Here is a 23,463-nt window from a genome sequence, read left to right on the forward strand (position 1 = left end):
GGAGAGAAAGGTGCATCTTACTTGACTGCAGAGTAAGCATACTAGTGCCAGTGTACAAGAACAAAGGGGACAGTCACAGCTGCATGAATGTTCTGGAGAGGGTGATTGATAAACATATATGCAAAGTAATAGAAAAAGTCCAACTGGGCATTCCTAGACTTGGAAAAAGCATATGACAAGGACCCACAAAAGCTGGTTTTGGCAGTCCTGAGATGGTTCAAAGTCCCGGAAACATTGATAGAATAAGTGCAGGCTATGTACAAGGATTCAATGACACAAGTATGAATAGTATTAGGACTCACAAAGGGGTTCCCAGTTGGAGTGGTTATACATCATGGTTCAACTCTGACCCCACTGCTATTCATACTGGCGGTAATGGACTACATTAACAAACAGGCCAAAGAGGACAGATCAACAAAGTTGCTGTTTGCAGACAATGTGGTATTACAGGGAGACTGTACAAGAGCTTCAACAAAGGATAGGGCAATGGAATGTAAAAATCAAGGTACACACACGATAAACAGAGTTCAGATAAGAGAATTGTAATTGCAGCAAATGGGGAAATCAGAAGAAGCTAAGAATTGAGATAGAGTAGAAAATGGAATAAATTAACAGCTTCAAGTACCTGGGAGGGGTGGATGAAGAGAATGGAAGTCTAAATGAGGAGGTCAGAGGTAGAATTATAGGGGTTGCAGTCAACTGGCTCAGAGTGTCAGGGGTAGCATATGATAGAAGAATGTCAAAGAAGCTGAAAAGTTAGCTGTACAAAACAGTGGTGTCAGCACTACTCTGTGGTACAAAAACCTGGACAGTAAAGGTATAGCATATGAGGAAGCAAGAGGTTGAGATGAAGTGCGTAACAAGGGTGGTAGGACATGCACTGTGGAACAAATGAAGAAATAAGGATATCGGTGCAGAAGCCTATGTAGCTCCAATTGCAGAGAAGATCAAGGAGGACAGATTATGGTGGTTCAGGTACATGTGCTGGGAAACAGATGATAATCTGGTTAAGAAGATTTGGGATAGACAGGAAGAAGTCAAGAGGAAATTAGGGAAACAAGCCAAGAGATGGATGGATTGTGAAAAAGAAGACTTGTGACAGTCATTAGTGTTTCCAGGTTCCTTTTCTTGATGGGGCCCAGACACTAGCTAGTGAGGCTCATACAGCATGTGAAAAAAATACAAATAAAGTATAGAATGCATGATAGATGGCAACACACCTGTAATCCACTGTTAAAAAGACCATTTCCCCACATGCGCACACACACACACTTTCTCTCACACTCAAAAAATCTGAATGCCATAATCGTACAAATGCTAGCAATGCTCACAATACAGTAAAAACAGTTCTATATTACCACATTGAAAAAGCCTTTAATTGGATGGCTTTATAACCGAAAATGCTGATAAAAGAACTGTGTGTTGTAAGGTCGTGGTACAGTGAAGATTGGAAAATTTCCCCTTTCCTCAATGTAGTGTGATCTCAGAGTTGGTATATATAATTAGCACGAGGGGCACAGCCCCCCACAAAAGTGAGTTCTGTTAACCACATTTTCAGTTATAAAGTCATTCGATTAATGGCTTTTTTGATGTGGTAATATATACCCCAGAAAAACAACTATTTCCTTAGTCTCTAGGATTATGGTTCAAATGAAGTGTTAGTATGCTATGGTTTAACACGTCTAAGGTGCAGCTACCAATGCAACAGATGGGGAAAATGTCATGTGCAAAGACATTTGTGCTCAGTAAAAAAGGCAAAAATATAATTAACCTAAACTGAAGAACAAAGACTTATTTTGTAATGTGCTGTATATTAAGGAAGACATTTTAAAGCAAGCAGCACATTTTGCCAACATTTAACATAAAACACCTCTCCCCACCACATACACTGGTGAATAAAAAAAGTAGTTTATATATGCCTGCTGAAAGTTCTTTGAAAAAAAGTGTTCATAGGTTCATACTAGGCTATCTGCCCTAGGGCATTTATAAGCCTAGCCAGAGTGTGTTTGGCTTTCGCCACCCATTTTAAATTAATTTTGCTATGCCCTTTTTTGAGGTTAGCATACTGTGCCTCTGTCTAACAGTGACACAGAAGTGATACCCAGGGTAAACCTATGATCTCCCATCCACTCATCAAGATTCCTCTTGAAGAGATTCAATGAGGGACTCTGCCTAACCTGGACTGGGATTTTATTCCAGAGTGAAGGGAGCCTCTGGGTTATGAATCTATCCCTCCAGCATGTTCTATTTATTTCAGTGCTGAGGTTCAAGTCTCTCGAGCGCGTAGCTCGATGGGATTTGGATTTTCTGAGGTGCGGCATGTCCATTAATTCCAGGTTGGACATGGCTTTATACGTCAGGCACAGATCGCCTCTGAGCAGGCGGTATGCCACTGAGTAGAGCTGGAGTTTCTTTAACCGGGCAGCATATGGCATCTGTTTGAGCCCTTTGATCATCTTGAGGTACTTTTGGGGTCTTTCCAGTTGCAGCAGGTGTCTGGTAAGGTACATCCCAAAAGGGGCATTGTACTCAATTATGGGCCTGATGAGGGATGAGTAAAGAGGCATGATGACCTCCCCTGATCTAGATGTGAATCCCTTCATGATTAGGTGGGCTATATAAAATGTTTTTCTAACCACTTTGGCCACGTGGTTGTCAAATGAGAGATTGCTATCAACTTGGGTCCCCAGGTCCCTAATTACTTATTCCATACTTAATAGATTACCACCTATTTGGTAATTTGTGGGCACTTTGCTTTTGCCAAAGGGGATGACTATACACTTTTTGGCATTTAGCTTGAGGCCATGGCTCTGGCACCAGTTGTCTGTTTCTATGAGGCCCTTTTGGAGGATGCTTGTGTTGGCTGGAGAGTCGATTATTGCGCCCAGTTTGCAGTCATCTGCAAACTTGGTCAGCCACAGTCCTTCCGTGTTGGCCTGTACCTCCGAGAAATATATACCGAACAAGACCGGTCCCAGGACTGAGCCTTGTGGGACGCCACTTGTAACTGGTTTGGAGTCTGACATGGCTCCAGCAATTCTAACCATGTGGGTTCTGTCCTTGAGCCAGTTTGCAACCCATCTAGTGACATAGGGGTTTATATTTAAGCTGGTGAGCTTATCTATAATGCCCGAGTGGGGTATTGTATTGAAGGCTTTTGTGAAGTCCAGGTAGGCTGTGTGGACCACCTTCCCCTCGTCAATGGCCTTGGTGACTGTTTCAAAGAAATCAACCAGGTTTAAGAGGCAGGATCTGCCCTTAACAAAGCCGAACTGGGTAGGATCCAGTGTCTGTAGGTCCCCAATATCTTTATTTATGAGGTCCATGATGATCCTTTCCATAGCTTTGCAGACCAAGCTAGTCAGGCTTATGGGGCGATAGTTTCCAGGATCTGTTGAGGCACCACCTTTGTGGAGAGGGACCACTGTTGCTGTACGCCACTCTTTGGGTACATATCCTGTAGTAAGGCTGAGATTGAACAGTAGTTTTATGTTTGGGTTTAGCTCTTCTTGGAGTTCATGTAGGACGCAGCCCGGGACACCGTCTGGTCTCATTGATGCTGTGTTTTTTGCTTTGGAGAGGGCGGCTCTTACCTGAGCATCTGAGATGTCAGGGGGGCAGCACTCTGCTGGGATAGATATTTGCCCTTTTGGTGAGGAGGAGGGGAGATGTTTGCACTGAACCTGTCAGCTAGGATGTTGGCAATGTCTGTGGGTTCGGTGTATTTTTTGTCATTTTGGACTAATTCTGAGCATATCTGGGAATTCCCACCCAGGTTCCTAACATAACTAAAGAAAGCCTTGTGATTATCCTTAGTGTCCTGTGCAATTTTTCTCTCAAAGCTGGCCTTAGAAGATTTTATGAGTGCCTGTAGTTTTTTGCTAATACTGATCAGAGATACCTTACCTTTTTGGGATTTTGCTCTATCATGTAGTAGCTTCCTCCTTCTATTGTATAGTCTGTTTATGGCTGGAGTCCACCAGACAGCACGTTTGCCTTTGGAGGATTGGGTCTTGGTTTTATTTGGGATTGCATGATCCATGCATTCCTGAAGGTGTTCATAGAATGCGTTTATAAAAGATTCTGCGGTCTGGGCCGTATTTTCCACAGGCCTGGGGGCTTTGAAGGATTCCACCTCTGTTTTGAGGAGTGTGAAATTTGCTTTAGAGAAGTTTTTCACTGTGGTTTTCTGGGCGGGTGGGGGGGGGGTCAGGATGTGAATATCCAGTGAGATTAGTTTATGGTCTGATCTTACCAGTGAGGGATACACTTCTGGTCTGGAGCATAGAGTCCCCATGTTGGTGATGATCAGGTCCAGTATGTTTTCCCCTCTTTTGGGAGTGGTAACAAGTTATTCCATAGCATTTGAGTTTATACATTCTAGGAACCTTTGGGCTAGGGTGTTGGAGTTAGAGTAATGCTCCCAGTCTGTTTGGGTAGTTGAAGTCGCTCAATATAATGGTGTTTGGAGAGACCTTCATATTTTCCCGTGTTCTCAGGAAGGCCGAGTGGGGTTCCTGGGTTTGGGAGGGTGGTCTGTAGCAGGCTATTAACTGGAAGGCAGTTTTACCCACTGTTAGTTGCACATGGATAGTCTCTGATGCTTTGTACTGTGCCACCAACCTGGAGGTGTGGGTATCTTTGACGAATACTGATACTCCCCCTCCTTTTGTGGTTTGGTCCAAGTTTTGGGGCCGAAAAGCATGGTATAAGGTATAACCTGGTAGTGCTGGGGTGCTCTCGGGAGCCTTGAACCAGGTTTCTGTTACTGCACAGATATCGATGTTCTCCATGCTAAGGAGAGTTTCGAGTGCGTGCATCTTGAGGTTTAGACTTCTGGCGTTGAGTAGCATTACTCTTAGTTTCTTATCCCTTGTGATACCTATGGAGGTGGGTTTGTCTTTTGAGCCTTGCCTAAAAAAGGCACTATGGGGGTGGCAAGACCCTTTGCCAATATCCGAAGGCCCAGGGGTGACAGGTGCAAGCCGTCCCTAGCGAAGCATCGTGGCTTGTCGAGCATGTCATCCCAGGCTCACAGGCATTGCATCCCCTTTGAATGACACCAATACTTAAGCCAATTGTTGAAATTGATCATCTTGTCTTCATATTGTGGCATAATTCTTGGTGAGGGTAAGATGCTACTCAAGGTCAGGGTCATACCGGCCTGGGCTACATGCTTAGAGAGCTCCTCTATGTCTCTTTTCATGTAGTCCAGGGAGGTACGTCTCAGGTCATTCACACCAGCATGGACAATTACTGAGTCATATTTGTACTTGCCTTGGAGTGACCTGAGTGCTTGTGTTATGTGGCGGATCCTAGCGCCCAACAGGCAGCTCACCATGACCTTCTTGTTCAGCCTGGTGTGCGGGACGTCAGTGTGCCTGACGATAGAGTCACCTATTACAAGTGTATCAGGTGTGTTGTTTAGCCTTAAGGGCTGTGACTGTTTGGCACACTGGCTTTGTGAGCAATGTGTTGCACGTGTTTTGTTTTGGGGTAGCGGTTGCTTGGGTGTCTGCTTTGGAGGTCTCTGCTGCTTAGTGAGATTTTTATTTAGAGCCTCTGAGTATGTTTTTGTGTGTTTATGTGCTTGGTTTGCTGTCGTGGTAGGACTATGTGAGACTGGAATTGTAGTGAGTGTGGTTTCCTTCTCCTCCTGACTGGTTACGCCAGTACTGAGTTGAGAGAGCTTAGCCTCCAGTTTGGCTATATGATTGCATCTCTCACATGTGTTGGAATTTGTTGGGAGGAGGAGAGGGTTGTCTGTGTACATGAGGCAGTTGTAACATTGCCTCAAGATTCCCAGATTCACCAGCTGGACCGGAGAGGAGATTGACAACTGACCTTTGGACATGCTAGAATAGTATTGGGAATTCCTTTATAATTGGAAAAAGGGCCAATGGGGAACAAGGTACTCAAGGGGAGTTTGTGAGTGTGTAGTGCTTTTAATTTTTTAGTGCTGACTTATATAATTGCTTTAGTGAGCAAGTGCCAGGTAACTTAAATGCAATGTGTTACAGGTAACTTAAATTCAAAAATGACAAACAGTAACTTTCTTTCAAGTGAAACAAGGAAATAAGTACAGTAAGCAATGCAGATATCACTAGGGATCCACAGAAGCACTGAAAAGCCGCGTTTTAGGTGGAATTAGCATTTCAGGGAAATAACAAGCAAACAAACAAGCATACAAACAAAGCTAGATTCAGCAGGCCTGTATCTAGTCTATGCTGCAGCAAACAAGGTGTACCAATTTCAGTAAGAAACAGTTCAAATATGCAGGCACTATAAGCCTTTAACCAGAAATTCCCAGCTCAGAAGGGCAGAGTCCAGCCTCTCCTCCCACAAGAGTGCAGACCACAAACCTTCTTATTGTAAAATAACTGGCCTGAAGCCCAAGTGCTTAAACCAGAACTAATACACTTTTAGAATAACAGACACTGAGCCCTCAATCAGCAGTTCCCAACTTAGAAGGATGTAAGCTACCTGTCTTGCCACCACAGTGCAGGCCACAAACCTTCCTAATGTAAAACAACTGGTTTGAAGCCCAAGTGCTTAATCCAAAAGACTTAGAATGATAGCTACACTTTAATCAAGTTACTACCAAGTAGTAATAAATACAATTGAATACTTTAAAGAATGCCTGGATTAGTGCTCAAGTTATACAAACAAAGCTAGATTCAGCAGGCCTGGATCTAGTCTATGCTACAGCAAACAAGGTGTACCAATTTCAGTAAGAAGCAGTTCAAATATGCAGGCACTATAAGCCTTTAACCAGAAATTCCCAACTCAGAAGGCCAGAGTCCAGCCTCTCCTCCCACAAGAGTGCAGACCACGAACCCTCTTAATGTAAAATAACTGGCTTGAAGCCCACGTGCTTAAACCAGAATTAATACACTTTTAGAGTAACAGACACTGAGCCCTCAATCAGTAGTTCCCAACTTAGAAGGATGTAAGCTACCTGTTCTGCCACTACAGTGCAGACCACAAACCTTCTTAATGTAAAACAACTGGTCTGAAGCCCAAGTGCTTAAACTAAAAGGCTTAGAATGAGTTACACCAAGCAGTAATAAATACAATTGAGTACTTTTAAGATGACGCAAAAGCAAAATAAAGTAGGAAGAAACACAAATACAGTAAAAGCAGATACATTTTTTTTTTGAGTGAGCAAGTAAGATGGGCCCAGGAGGAGTATCCAAGTGCAAATTTACAAGAGTTTCAGTTTCAAAGTCACCAAGATTAACACCAAAACAAAAACAGGGAGGGTGCGTGAGGACCTACTGAAAAAACAGAGTCACAACTTCATATTGCTCAATGCAACACAAACAAGTTAACCTTTCCTGGATTATGTAGATAGTTTTGACACCTCAGGAAGAATGTGGGAGAGGGTATATCAACACTGACAAAAAAATGGAAGTCTTGTAATATGCCATTCAGCAAATGTATTTTCCTGAGCATTTACAATGGCTGTTAAACAGTTAAGCACTGCTCTGTGAACACAAATCAGAGTAATTTGAGTAAAAAAGTGAAAATGAAAAATGGGTTCCAAAGACTGTACTACAAGCCTGTGACTCTCACTATTGCCATTCTGTTTACGTGGAAGTTAAAACAAAAATGATTCCCTTATGTGTAGCATGGCTTGCATAAAGTGGGCTTGATGTGGATTCTGGGAAAAAAGCTCTAAGATCACTTTGTAACAGTAGGTCTATTGCGATACAATCACCATAACCACTTAATAGTTCTGCTACATTAAAACAGAGTAGAAAGATGTAATGAAATAACTGAGATATAGAGGCAAGCCATTATTTATTGTATGTATTTATACTTGTTGACTAGGTAAGTCCCAGTAGACCAATGGCTTTTTTTCCGGGAGACCTAAGGTGGTATTCATGCTGACTAGGGGACATTTGGCCATGGTGGTGGGAAATTTATCCTTTTGTTTTTGATAAGTGTCATGGGGTCTTTTATGTCCACCTTAGCTACTACCATCTCAGGCAGATGGGAGCTCAATTTAATGTCTCATCTGAAGGATGGCACGCCCAGGAGTACAACACTCCCCTTATGCTCCACTGTAATGTCAATACTGGGAAATTAATGCAAGTAGCTGTAAAGGTGGGAGGCTGGCATAATGGTTAAGGTATTTACCTTGCAAATAAAAGGTGCAGGGTTTGATTCTCATATAGTGTAATTAGCTGGGCTTAAAATGGCCTGTAAGAGCAGTTAGACTAGTAATAATCTATGAACCTGGCATGGGGATGCAACTCACAGCCTTCTGCTGTAAAGGTGAGTTTGCTACTTGTTGAGTTATTAAGACTACAAATAAACATGTTAGCTCTCCGTTCCCCCTCCAAAAAAAAAAAACAAAACAAAGAACAAAAAAAACAGCATACCTCCTCAGAAAACAGCACTAATAAACACAAAAGAATGTACCAAGCAAAAGCAGAGACCTAGTACCTAGTGCTCAATTTCTGGTTTGCTAAAATAATACCAATAAAAAAAATTAGTTGTGAATGTTCTGGGATAACACCATATCTCTCAGCTTATTTGATCAAGAATTCTGGACAAAACCAAAAATAATGAGGGGATAAAATCAGGATTTTTTTTTTTAATATTATCCTAATTCAGTTAAAAAGTAAATAGAACAACATGTTTTGCATCAGTATGCTTTTATTTATTTATTTATTTATTTTTTGAACAATAAAAAGAATAAAGCTCTAATGACTGGTATTATCGACTGCCAGTAATCTTGACTGATTTACCAGAAAATCAAAAATGTTATGTGGGAAAGGAACATCTGAAGTAAAATCAGGGACATTCTGCAACATGGGGATAGTTGAGGGGTATGTATCACTCAAAAGGGAATGTATGGTCATAATAGCTCATTCCAGTATTTGAATTCTTTTTTAGATGTGTGGGATTTTAAAATGATGCAGCTATACCATTCTGAATGTTTTATAACTGTCTATGAACAACTCTCAGCTGAAGAATTTATAAATGTGTAGTTTTAATGACTGAGATAGATAAAACTGCATATCCTTAAATTCTTAAACCAATGCTTCTTCATTTTGCAGACAGTTTAGTATGGTTTGACATTACCATAACATCCATAGTACCAACAAGCAAAATAATTAAAGAAAATGAAGCCATAGTCAACTTTCCATTGTTAAAATATGGAACACAATACTACCTCTCATAAAGTGGAATAAATGGACAAAATGTACATAATTTCCAATCAGCTAGGGAGGGAGCTCACAATATGGTGAAAATGTTACTTGTTTTTCTACAAACCCACTTCAACCATTAGAGACCCTTAGGAGAAGCAACTTAAGTTGCAAATGTCCAAGGCCACTGATAGCGAAGCTAAGCAACCCCCCTCAAAAAAAAAAAAAAACATTTACACACGCGCACACACACACGCACACACACAACTCCAGTCAACGTCGTGCCATCAACAATACAGGTAAGAGCAGGCTTGTAACATCATGGATACCCTACTGTCCATAATATCAACAAGCAAAAGAATTATAGAAACTACAGCCATAATCAACCTTTCAGCTTCAAAATGGTGAATATTACACTATCGTGTACAAAGTGGAACAGATGGATAAAATGTGACACATTATGGTTAAACTGTATATTTTAAGTTCTTTGATACCCCCACTCCCTCTTTGCTTGCCAGATCAGTCATTTGGTTACAACATAATATTTTTATTTTACACTATTTATAAGACAGTTATTGTTTTACCACATATCCAGCTCTTCATATTCTCTCTTAGAATATCTAGTTACAAATTCCTAGTGACAAACATATTTAGCCTTGCTTCCCAACTCAGTCATTACTTCATTCTACTCACTACATTGCTAATACTTTGATTTTTTTGACCCACATACATGCATGGGCACACACACACACACACACACACACACACACACACACACACACACACACACACACACACACACACACACACACACACTCTCACTCACTCACTCACTCACTCACTCACTCACTCACTCACTCACTCACCTATCAATTACAGACGGTTGTATGACTGTACACCTCAGATATTTGCTTGACATCAAGTGAATGAATAAATTCATAAATAAAGGCCCAGAAATGTATCTCATCTTTCTTACGCCAGAACCATACAGTGGAAATTCTGTCTGTCCTCTCAACTTAGTTTAAGAATCAGAAACAATGAATGAAAACAGGAACAGCTTTTAAACATCTCTTATATATTTCTGGACAAAGCCAAAAATTAGGGGTGACAAAAAGGGACAAATTTTAATTATTATTTTATGTATTTGTATATCAGATAAACCAAATGGGCAAAGTGTAATTTATCAGAGTTGATCCTGGAGCACCGTCTGGTTAAGTGACTTGCACAAAAGTCACAAAGTAGGCAAGTGATGGTGAAAGGATTCAAACCATGTACCTTTTACTAAATAAAGCAGTTCATTAAAACAAGTGCCAGGCAATTCCGTATCACTTAAGATGCTAACAGAATAGTACACATTGCATGGATGTGCATTCTGAACAATAACACTATGAAACTGTAATGACTAATATTATTGACAGTAATCCTCAGTGATTTATCAGAAAAAATTTTTTAATGTAGACTTTGTTGACTGGGTTAGTTCTATTAAGCTAGTGACCTCTTTTCAGGGTAGACCCGAGGTGATATATATACTACTAGGGTAAATTTGCCTAGGGCATCAGGGAACTTCCCCTAACCATCAATTTTGCAAGTGGGACCCATTTTGTTGGAGCACTTCCTTTTTCTATTCCAGGTGCAGAGGAGACCCGGAGAAACACAAAGGTAGATGGAGAGAGAAGGAGATGATGGCGAGGTGAAAGAAATGAAGGAGGAAGCAAATATCGAGAGTGGAGAATATATGCAGGATTTGAGGAAATGTTGCAAATAAAAAAACTGCTTGATGGAGATGAGTCAGGATGTATAATTACAACCCACCAGTTGGGAGGGTTGTGGAATGACTCACTGAAAGAAGTGGTGGTGTAGAGAGAGCCAGAAAATGAAGGAGATGTTCCCTGGTGGGGGGGGGGCATTATGTAGAAAATACATAAGGTGGATATAGAGACAATCCTGAAGAATAGTGGTGAGAGGGAAAAGAAAACATATGTAGAGAAAGTAAATGAAGGCCAAAGTGGAGTAGCAGAAAAGAATGTACAAGAAAATTAAAAACACAAGTAAGTGGTAAAGATTTTAAGTAAAGAAGACAAATAAATGGACAGGAATGAAGTATGGTACAATTTAATGGTGCCTTTGGGTATAAACACATGAGGTAAGACCATTTATTCTTATTAACAAAGAGACAATGTGTGAAATATTTCAGATTGTTTTTTTCAATTGAACATTTTCTTGGAGAACATGAAAAAGGCTGTAACCCATGGAATCTTTGTGTGTTAAAAGCATTTAACATGGAAACAAAGTAGAAAAATTCATGTAGAATTTCAAACAATGGTAGAAAGAGAGACTTTGAAAGGACATTTGAAAGCTTTATATAAAGAAGTACTGGAAATTGCAAAAGGTTATGGACTGGTGGCTGATAAAAAATAGAAAGAGAAAAAATGATACATATTCCAAACATGATAAATGTTGAGGGGAATAGGGGTGTTGTAAAATACTGGTTACAATGCAAAACATGTTTTCTTTTTCTTTTTTTTTTTGTGGAAAAGGACATTTGATAAGTAACCTTGACAAAAGGAAATGTTATATTTGTGGGGAAATGGGGCATCTTGCAAAAAATTGTGACTTGAAATGTTATAAGTGTAACAAATGTGGACATTTATGGATGGGTTGTAAAAATGAAAATAAGAGTAAGGAAAAAGAAAGAGAAGAAACTGAACAAAGAGAGGACATTTTAGAATTAGTAAAAACAGAAGAAAAATTAGATGAGAAAATAAAGAGGACACAAAAGGCTCTGAAATAAGTGATGAAGAAATTAAGAAGAAAAAAAGAGAAAAAAAAAATATTTTGGTACAAGACCGAAAAAGAAAATTTTAAGGGATAAGTACACAAGACAAAAAAATTAAATGAGTGAAAAAGAATATATGCAGACAATGATTGGGGCCTGGTGCAATGGTTAAGTTGTTTGACTCACAGACAGAAGGTATAGTGTTTAATTCTCCCCTTGGGGTGGAAAATGGCTAGGCTTAGAAGGACGTTTTAAGAAACTTAGTCTAGTAATTAGCTATGACGTTATGAAACATGAATTTAAAGAAAAGAGAAAATTAAAATTTTAGAGTGCTTTCTGTAAATATGAATAGTATTAAGAATATAGTAAGAAGAACAGGAATTTTGAAGTGGTGTAATACATGTGATGTAACTGTAATTATATTATAAGATACAATATTTTTAACAAATCAAGAAAGATTACAAACCGAGAAAGTTTTGGGAGAAAAGATAATCTGGAATTTGGGAAATTAGATGTTCTGGGAAACCTGCATTCTGTAGAAATACAGTAAAGATATTTGATGGAACCTTAGCAAAAAATGGTAAGACTAATCATTGTAGATTTAAAATGGAAAGAACAAGTATATATAATTATAACATTATATGCTTATCCTAATTGTAAATAAAGGGAAAGCTTATTTCATCAGATTTTAGACTATGTAGTGATAAATATGCATATTATAATAACGAGGCTTTAATTGTGATTTAAGAGGCAAGTGTAAAAAGAGAGGAAATGATATAAGAAAAATAGAAGTTATAAGGTGTGGTAAGTTAAAACTTTTGGGCAAAAATTCATGTACTTACAATGAGGTATGTATAGAACTAAAACAGATTATTTTATGTATTAGAAGGTTTAGTTATAGGAGAAAGGGAGCTAGTTGAAATAAGATTTTCTGATCATCTTGCAATATGGCTAGAGATAAAGACAAACAATTAATATATAAAATAGGTAAAGTAATAAATAAGGATAAATGAGAAAGCATAGAATGAAGTAGGAATGAGATTAGTAATACAGTTATGGAAAGCATATTACAATGAAAACATGTTAGAAAATTGGTGTGAAAAGTGGATGATATTTAAGGAAGAATATATATTTTTTCCAGTGGCAGTATGATGTGAGAAAAGTAGAGAAAGAAAAATATAAGAGAACATATAACGATGCATTGGAAGATTTAGAACATAATGATAGAAAGTACTTTGACAAAGAAAAAAATTATATGGAAGAAACCAAGAAAAAATATAAGAATTGTTATATAAGCAAAGATATTTTTACAAGGAAAAAGAGAAGTATTGAATTACTTAAGCAGATTAGTAAAGGAAGATGATAGTGTAATATGAGAGATAAAAATGTAAAAGGAGAAATAGAACTCAGGAAAATCTTATGAATAGTGTAGTACAATATGCATAGGAAATGTTTAAAGAAAAAGGAAGGTAATGAAAAGTGGAACATATTCTCTTTTTTCTGTTAACTTTTTTTTAAATAGTTGGAAAAGGAGATTTCTTTAAATGAGCTGGATAAAGTAAAAAAAAAACTGGAGACTGATAGTAGATTTTTATGAAAATAATATAAAAGAGATTTGAAACTAAAATGGAAAATATTATGGAAGATAGCATATATAGTACAAAAGGGAAGGGATGTCAAGAATTATTAATGCTATAGAACGTGTGGATGATAGTATGACCAGAAATGAAGAGGCAATTTATGATAAGAAACCTTACTAAGGCATACGTGGACATGAAATCTTGTGGGTAATATTGAAAGAATATAATTAAGTAAGAAAGTTAGGAAATTATGTATATCAGCATGCTTGTAAATGTCTGTCTAAGCCAAGAGGTACATATGAAGAGTGATGTAAGACAGGTATGTACAAAGAGTTGCTTAGTCTTTGCATTAGTTATAAATGTGATAGTATGTAAAACTGCAAAATGAAGGCAGCAGGATATATAACACCCGAAGGGTTAAGAATTCCAGTTATGTTAACATATGCAGATGACTTTATAAAAATTGCAAAAAACAAAATTTGGATAAAAGTAATTTGCACACATGAGTACATAGAGATTATAGGGATGGCATTAAATAAAGAGAAAATTAAAGGTTTAGGGGATGTAGTAAAGATCATGGGTGCATATTTTACAATGAATGATTTTTTTTTGCAATGGGTATAAAGATTGCGAATATATATGCAAGTAGAATTTAATGAGAAAAACAGTAGAAGAAGTAAAGTAAACCTGTCTTTTCTGGAGAACATAAATTATTCAGAAAAAAGGCTTACTTGATAAATTCAGTACTGATGGGAAAAATAGCATACTCAGCAAGTATATCCATGTTGTCAACACTATTTGAAAAAGAAGTATTGCAAATAATTTGTTTTCATTTATATGGAGTTCTAGAGTAAACCCAATAAAAGGATGAATTTTGTATGTAAATAAAGGAGTGGGGGTTAGGGTTAATTAACCCAGTGGCATATGCTGCTTCATTAAATTTGTACAAAGTATTAAAATGGATACATGAAAAGGATGAGAGATTAGTAGTAAAATTATATAAAAATAAGTATGATAAGTTTGGGGGTATGATAAAAAAGAGAAAATGAGTATATAAATGAGGAAATAACATGTTACCAAAAATATTTTTGTGGAAAATAAAAATTGATGCTATAGAAAAAGATAGAAAAATATGGTATAATAATGTAATGAAATATTACTATGTAAAACCATAAGAATATTTAACAGAGGACAAGAATTAAAGCTATAAAATAAGAAGCAAATAATGTAATCAGAAAATAGATGGAGACTGGAAATAGATAAATTGCCAGTGAAGGGAAATGAAGGAAAATATGCCATACTGAAGAAAAGTGAAGAAGAAACTACAGAACATGTGTTTTTGAAATGTAAAATATTAATAAAGATATGGAAAAAGGTATGGAAAGAATATTTTTTGAAGATATAAAAGAAGTGGATAAAATAACCATGGATATGATTAAATATGGATATTATAAAAAAAGAAGTATGTTAAAAGAATAGATAAAAAGCTATTTTATATGTGTTGTATGGAATGAAAGAATAAAATTTTTAATGGTAAATCGATTTTAGCAATAAGTAAAATCAGATGGTTATGGAAAATGAGTGGAGGTCTAACAGGGGTGAAAATGTTGTATGACTTTGTAAACAGATTTGTGTGTGTGTGTGTTTATATATACACACACACTTGTAAATATTTGTAAATATTTTGATAGGTGCCATGGGGTCTCTTACATTCACCTGAGCTATCACCAACTCAAGCAGGTGGAACCTCAGTTTAAATTCTTAACCAAAGGACAACACATTCTGAAGTGCAGCATCGGTCTTGTGCTGCAGTGCAGTGTTAGCAATCCATCTACATGGTGTGAGACGAGAACCCACAGCCTTCGGCACTAAAAGGGAGAATTCGACCTATTGTATCACTGACACCAAGATGAGGGACAGGGCATAATTAGTGAGGCAAAATCAGTGTTGTTCTGCAAAATTGGAGACAGATAAAAGACAGACTACTCTAATTCACTTAAAAAGTTAACAGAACAGGTTTTCAGGCAACATGCATTTTCTGAACATCTGAACAAAAAAATAAAAAAAATGAAACTCTAATAATTTGCATTACTGCCTACATATAAACCTTAAGGATTTTTAACCTGCCATGATTTATCAGAAAATGAATACAGAATGGAAGGTTTGGCAGTTACTGCAGAGGATTATAACTTTAATCTCTTGCTGAACTGCGTCCTGTAGTCAAGGGTACAGGATTTGATTCTTTCTACCTATTTTTCCTACTGGTAACTTTAATTAAGTTACTTAATCAGGGAGTGCTCCTGGTTTACCCATTTACCTAGTTTAAAATATGGAAAAATAAAAAGATATGTCTTGTATATGAGGTCAAATACTCTTGACCATTTTCTGAACAATAAGAGAAGTGCCAAATGATGGTATGACCCTAATGAAAATAATGGAGCAGACCCCCCGTGCAGCCATCCCAAAATGTCACCCCATTTATTTATCTGTGTTTCTTGGCTGGGAAAGTTCAAGTGGGCAGAGCCCATTTTCAGTGGAGGCCTGGGGAGAAAAGCTCCATCATAGTAATTTATATTAACAAGTGAATTTCAGACAGTTCTCAGAAAAACAGAAGTTAAATTTCTCAGAAAACAAACATAATTACAAGACAGGTATATACAGTAAAGTATTTACATCAACAGTTTAAGTCTATACAGTTTTTTTAGCTCAAAAATCTTGCAGGATGTAAATGGATTGAGACTGCGGAAGGGTAAAAATTGCTGTAAAGACGTTTCGTTTCTTACATTTCAGTAAAGAAAGGTTTGCAAGATATGTAAACAAGCCATAACATTATGCAGGAAAGGATATTTTTAGTATTCTATAGGTTTGTATATAGGTTTGTATAGAGTTCAAGAAATGAAGTAAGTTATAAAATTATGTAGGAGTGAAGGGGAGATGTTAGTATTGTTTGAGAGGACATTGGCAATAACATATGACTGAGAGCATGGTTAAGAATTAGTTCTATTTCAGCTGCCTGCTCCAAATTAGTATTTCTAGGTTTATAACTAAGGTAGACAGGGGAAGAATGAGAGGGGAAGACCCATGGATGGGGCAGTTAGAATGAGAAAGATGAGAAGTGTTGTTTAAAAGGGGGGTGAATACTGGTGCACTGATACAAGTGCAGGAGGCAGCATTGTTAGGGGTGTAATTATTCAAGCAGAGGAGGGCAAAAAGTTTGTGATAAGCAGTAAGAAATTTGTGCTTTTACTAGAGGTCTTTTACCATAAAACACCATTGAAACATGTCAGTGTGCACACTATTTTCTTCTTTACTTTTACAATGACCACAGAGATTTTGATTTAATTAAAAAAGCTTTTATTAAGGTTTTACGGAAAAAACAATGCTGACCATTTAATGAACAAGGCAGCATCACATTGGGAACAGGCAGCGTGAGCAACAGTAAACTTTTCTTTATTTGAAACTCTCATTTCTTCAAAATGCATGTGACAATTCATTAAACTGTAACAGATGTCCAGGAATTCAGTCAAGTATTATATAGAGAAGCAGTAATTATGGGATATCTGAAGGGTGCAGGAATTCAAAAGACAAATGTGAAATGAAGCCTACTGGACACACATATTTTTCATGAAAAGCTCTTGTGCACAATCTGGTGAAATGTCTTTGTCAGACTCACACTAGACAAAGGTTGACAGAATCAAAAGCTGCACTACAAGAAACAAGTCATTGACTACTCGTATCCTTAACTCTTTTGTACCAAACTGTTGTAGCCCAACACAATGCATTTCATACCACTGCACTTGAAAAAAACCAAGTTGAATTAAAAATTCATTCATGGTTCATACTTTAACTTTAAACATGTAAACTTCATGGCGTGCAATTTATTCACAGTCAAATAAGCAATATTTTAAATAGTTTTTTAGGGAGGGTTAAAACCTTGTCTGGTAATTAGTGTGGAGGATTAATGTTAAAGATCAAGGTTACAGGGTTTGATTCATTCATTGATCAAGTTACCTTAATCAGGAAACCCCCACCTAACATGAGCATATTTCGTTTTATAGAGCTTTGGTAAATATTGTTATATCTGGTATACAACTTAATTGTTTAGGCACTGAATTTCCTGCCTTAATAGCACTCCAGTAGAACCATACATCTTAACTTTCAATGATTTTCAGGTATGTTCCTGATTTTGACTCAAATTCTAGCTGTGTCTCCCTTAATCTCTCCTAAAACTGGTGACTTTTGTGGAAAAAGGGATGAATTACACTTAACAACAAAAAAGTCATAGATTTTAAATATTGCTCTTATAAACTTAGAAAGTTGCTAGAGTAACATGGTTTGTGTTAATGTACATTTTCTCATGGATTTGAGTCTGAAATTCAAACGCATGCCATTATTTAGTGACTTCAATCCTCAGATCATCCCAGTGATTTGCCGGAAAACCACAAATTTTATGAGGAACAGGCAACTATTATGAGGCAAAAATCTGGACAGTTGAGAGGTATGCATGTTGTCATTGCCTCTGTTCTCTTCATAGTGTAGCCTGGTGGAAGTAATTTCGCTGGGTTTTAAGATGGCTAGTACTTTGGCCAGTGTGCATTGGAAAAATGGTACTAATATTTTTTTCTCTGTTCTGTCATTAGGAGATCCAGACTCAAGTATAGAAGATTTTACCTGTGTCTACTATAAATGGGAATATATGGAATGCAGATGGCAACCAGGAAAAAGTGTCCCTCAACACATGGACTACACACTGTTTTACTGGTATGTGGAATTATGTGATTGAGAACAGAGATGTAGTATAAGACAGAATGCTACATAAATGTTAATTTCCTTATGACAGTAATATCTTGTAAATGCGGATAATTCCTTTATCTGAAGTCTGATAAATTTCACAATTGCTTCTACATTTGTTTACTGCATGGAGCTTTTTGTTGTGTTGGCAGTCAGTCATTTATTTATTAACTATGTAAATTAGCTAATCAAAAGCACCTTATTCAGCCATGTTGATTCAAAACAAAACAGTAGAACTGCATACAGAATAACTAAATTGTGTCATCATTGTCACAGTAATTGGTGCAGGGTAACATTACATTGCATTTGTAATGATGGTACCTATACTGTGACCTCAGTATGAGAACATATCAGAGGTGTGCAAGATACCAGTTTAAATCTCAGAGTGAGTAAATATGTCTTGTACTTTGCTACTAATTTTAGAACAGAACTGCACTGCTGTTAAGTGCATTGTCTGTAGTGTAGCAGTTTAATGTGAAACCATTTCTTCTTCATGGGGACTTATACATCCTGCTCAACTATCCAGACTGTTGCTCATAACAGGGGTATGACCCTTCTGTATTGCCCGCAGATGTGAATGCCTCCTTTGTTCTTGTACAATGGCACCAGAGTGCCTATTCTGTAGTCATTTGGGGTATACTGCTCTTTTTTTGTAACATGATGATTTTCTCCAGGAGCCATTTTTCTCCTAATGCACCCAACATCTTGATCACTTCTGCTGTCACTTCATCAACCTGCTACTTTCCTTGAATTCATTTTCTTTAGTGTATTTTGTACTTCTTCTAGGTAGGTTCTCTTATCCTCATTCATTCTTGGCTGTGTATGCAGCAGTAGAGCTCCTGTGGGGTATATTTAATTTAGAAGATTATTGAAGTACTTCTTCCATCTCTCCATGGTGACCTCAGGACTACTGAGCATATTGTTGCTGGTTCCTTTATGAATGGTGTCTGTCAGCTATCTGCTCTGTCCTTCTGTTGTTGTCTTGCAACCTAATGTAGTTTTCTTTTGTTATCTCCTGAGTAACTTTCCAGAAGCTGGTAGATGTTGTCTCACACCTTATTCTTTGCCATGGACTGCTCTGTTAACTTCTTTGCTATGCATGCAATACTACCTTTTAGCCTTACCCATCTTTTCTATCCCTCACTTCTTCCTGCACGTGTTAATTTCCTGGATTTCTGCTTTTCACCATCAGCTTTCCTTATACACCTTATTTCCATACCTGGCTCACCTGCTGACCTATTGTGTAAGCTTTAAGCATTCTGTTTTGAGATACTGTCATCCTTCTTCGTCTCCACCTATTTCCACTTATTCATGAGGTGTCAAGAGTCCTAAGCATTTCCTTAAACTTATTTGCTTTCTCTCTAGTAATCTACCTGGTCTTCAGCCTAGTCCCTGTTGAATTTAGGGCCTTCTCTGGGTGGCCAACAATTTCACTAGGGATCACTCTGCAATCACTAATTTGAACACAGTGCCTCTTCCTTACTAATAGAAAGTCTACCTGAGTTGCATGCTGACCACTATTATATGTGATCTTGTGACTGTCTGTGTTAAACCATGTGTTTGCCACCATTATTAAACCACTTATTGGACAGAAGTCCAGAATGTCCTATTTATTATTCTTGTTGCATATAGCCCAGGCAGTCTTTATATCCCATTCTATCTGCACCATCATGAGCATTCATTCAGGTTACCCATTATGAACACCAACTCATTTTATCCCAATTTATTGAAAAGGTCCTGCAAATACTGCCTTAATGTTCTCTTTTCCTACCCATTGCACCCCTGCTGTGGAGCAGAGGCTTAGAAAGTGAAACACTGTTCATCTTTACAGTGGAGTCTGATTGCTGTGAGTCTGTCAATGACTTTAATGACATCACTCAATGTATTCAGAAGAATGTCTCTCAACAGGATTCTCTCAGCATTTCTAGTCTGTCCTCTTCCTGAACCACAGACTCTGACTGCCAGGCCACAAGACATCACTGGGACTCCTTTCCACCTTTTCTGCTATTTAAGCAGAATATTCAGTGTTCTTCTTACTATTATGTCATGCACTTCTGAGCTACACTGTATTAGTGAAACTATATTCAGTGCATCAGTCCTTGGTCTACTTTTGGTAGGTTGCTTGGTCTTTCTGTCATCTGTGACCTATCACAGATAACCTACTGTAAACAGTTGGACACTGGACAGTAGCTTACTGACCCAATGCTGCTGGTGTTTATGGCAGGCACACACACTGACCAATAAGGTATGTAAACCCTTCCCGTTTTAGCATGGGTCCCTGGCACAGGCCAAAATAGGTTGGCTGCTTGACTCACTTAGCACCTTTACCTCTCTCTTGGCAACACTACTCAACATTATGAAATCACTAAGAGCCAATATTTTCACTGCAGACTCTGTCTTTGGCTGTATATAGTGTTTTTGGTGGACATTCCTCCTTAGGGAGAGTTCATTAGAATGAGAGGTGTAGCATTCCACTGTTGTTCTGATGACATCCAGTTGTACATTGCTTTTCCTCAGGTAGAGAGGGTGAGTACTCTTTCCTGATGATGTTGGAAGCTACTCTTCAATGATGACACTAAATAGTTCACTAGCTTCCAAAGGCTTTCAAAGACAATAAAGCACTTTATGCTGCTATGCTCTTTCTCTTTCTGTAGCAGCAGTCCTTGAAGCAGGTAAAGCTGTGTGTGTTGCAAAGAATTATAATTAGGTCACTGACTATAAACGTTATTTTCAATGTGAATTTCTTGGCATCCATTTCTCAAACACACAATAAAGCTGCTTCTGATCCTGTTCATAATCCTCATTTAATCACATCAGTTACAATTTATCAAGAAGTTGCATTCTCTGTAAGTCTAAGAAATGCCTCACAATACTGACAAGAATGCAATAACAGTTTACCCATATGGGATGACAAGACAAAATCCTCACACATACAATATACGCCCACGAGTTATAGCATTCACTGAGGTATATACGCAACAGGGCCTGATGTTTACATTCCTTAAGAGGCCTTTTTTATGACTGACCACATGAACACACGTTATATTGCTATAAAAAATTATCTGTTAAAACATGGAATACTGTTTTTAAAATACTTCTAAATATTCTGTTCATGAGCACAGCACAAATTGCAGGTCAATGGACTGAAGTTGTGAAGACTGTATAATTAGGCTTATGCTTAATTCATCAGCTGAACATCTCTGGTATCTACACCCAGATTTGCAGCTTAGTTTATCGCTGTGTTGCCCTTGCACTTTCTATCATTCAGGAGTAATGTCTCCCAGAGCTATTGTAAGCAACTACAGAAGGGTCCTTGTCCATCAGATCAGTAAGCAGGAAAGTTCTATTCATGAAATTAGTCTGTCAGAAAGCTTTTGCTATATAGTCTCAGTTTTTATAATAGTAGAGATGCTCAATGTTTTATGTAAAAGTTGGGGCAGCTGTGAGGCATTTGAGGCTGTATTCTGTGACAACTACCCCTTTACCGGCAGTCCTCCTTAAGCCAAAGCACTTGTTTGGTCATATAACTTATACCAGTCTTGTTACAAACGTGGACCAAGGAGAAACACAAATGAAATACCCAACATTGTAATGGGTCTTCAATATCAGGCATGTCACAACCTCTTATTTCCACAGCTAAAGAGGTCTACCTGTCAAAACTGTATTCAGATATCTCATCTGACAACTGCTTGTAAATTAATATACAAATCCCACTTTTCAGCACTTCTTGGTTTAATTGAGAAATAACCACTAACAAAATGTTTAGGTCAGTAATTGTAGTCAACCTCAAAATCAATAGGACCAGTAAACCACTCTGGGGTTGCATGCTACAATTTTCATAAATCAAAACTTAACACTTGATCTTAGCCAAAAGGCTATGAATCTAGCTTTGTTTATATACTTGTTGTTTGTTTGCTTGTTATTTCCCTGGAAGCTAATTCACCTAATACGCAACTTCTCAGCGCTTCTGTGGATCACTAGTGATATCTGCATTGCTTACTGTACTTATTTCCTTGTTTCACTTGAAAGAAAGTTACTGTTTGTCGTTTTTGCATTTAGTTACTTGTATCACATTGCACTCAAGTTACCTGGCACTTGCTCACTAAAGCAATTATATAAGTCAGCACTAAAAATTAAAAGCACTACACCCTCACTCCCCACTGGCCCTTGTTTTCAATTAAGGATTTCCCAATATTATTCTAGCATGTCCAAAGGTCAGTTGTCAATCTCCTCTCCGGTCCAGCTGGTGAATCTGGGAATCTTGAGGCAATGTTATAACTGCCTCATGTACACAGACAACCCTCTCCTCCTCCCACATAACACAAATACTTGCGAGAGATGCAGCTATTTAGCCAAACTGGAGGCTGAGCTCTCTCAACTCAGGACTGGCAAGACCAGACAGGAGGAGAAGGCAACTACACACACCACAAAACCAGCCTCACATAATGCTACCACTCCACTGAATCAAACACATAAACACACAAAGACATACTCGGAGGCTCTGAGTAAAATTTACCTAAACAGCAGAGGCCTCCAAAGCAGACACCCAAACAACTGCTACCTCAAGACACCCCACAAGCAACACATAAACCACAAAAGCAGTGTGCAAAGCAGTCACAGCCCTTAAGGCCAAATACAACACCAAACATACTTGTCATAGGTGACTCCATAGTCAGACACACTGACGTCCCACTCACCAGGCTGAACAAGGAGAGGGTCACAGTAAGCTGCCTATCGGGTGCTAGAATCCGCCACATAACACAAGCACTGGTCACTCCACAGCAAGTACAAATATGACACAGTCATTGTCCATGCTGGTGTGAACGACCTGAGACGTACCTCCCTGGACTGCATGAAAAGAGACATAGAGGAGCTCTCTGATTATGTAGCCCAGGCAGGTATGACCCTAACCCTGAGCAGTATCCTTCCTTCACCAAGAATGATGCCACAATATAGAGACAAGATGATCAGCTTTAACAATTGGCTTAATGTCTGGTGTCATTCAAAGGGGATCCAGTGTCTGTCTGCCTGGGATGACATGCTTGACAAGCCACGCTGCTTCACAAGGGACGGCTTGCACCTGTCACCCCTGGGATTCCGGATATTGGCTAAGGCTCTTGCCACCCCATAGTGCCTTTTTAGGCAAGGCTCAAATTCT

General features: G+C 38.2%; 1 protein-coding gene across 3 annotated transcripts in view; it reads left to right on the forward strand.

The window, feature by feature from the left end:
- The window catches only part of IL13RA2 (interleukin 13 receptor subunit alpha 2), an 899,966-nt gene that overhangs the window by 629,459 nt on the left and 247,044 nt on the right, over window positions 1-23,463 (forward strand). For all 3 annotated transcript variants that reach the window (XM_044057461.1, XM_044057462.1, XM_044057464.1), the window contains one exon: window positions 18,155-18,275. In XM_044057461.1, the coding sequence (XP_043913396.1) occupies window positions 18,155-18,275 (121 nt within the window). The remainder of the gene's footprint in view (window positions 1-18,154; window positions 18,276-23,463) is intronic.

The sequence above is a fragment of the Protopterus annectens genome, chromosome 15.part0, assembly GCF_019279795.1.
Source record: "Protopterus annectens isolate FY-2018-M chromosome 15.part0, PAN1.0, whole genome shotgun sequence".
NCBI lineage: Eukaryota > Metazoa > Chordata > Ceratodontiformes > Protopteridae > Protopterus > Protopterus annectens.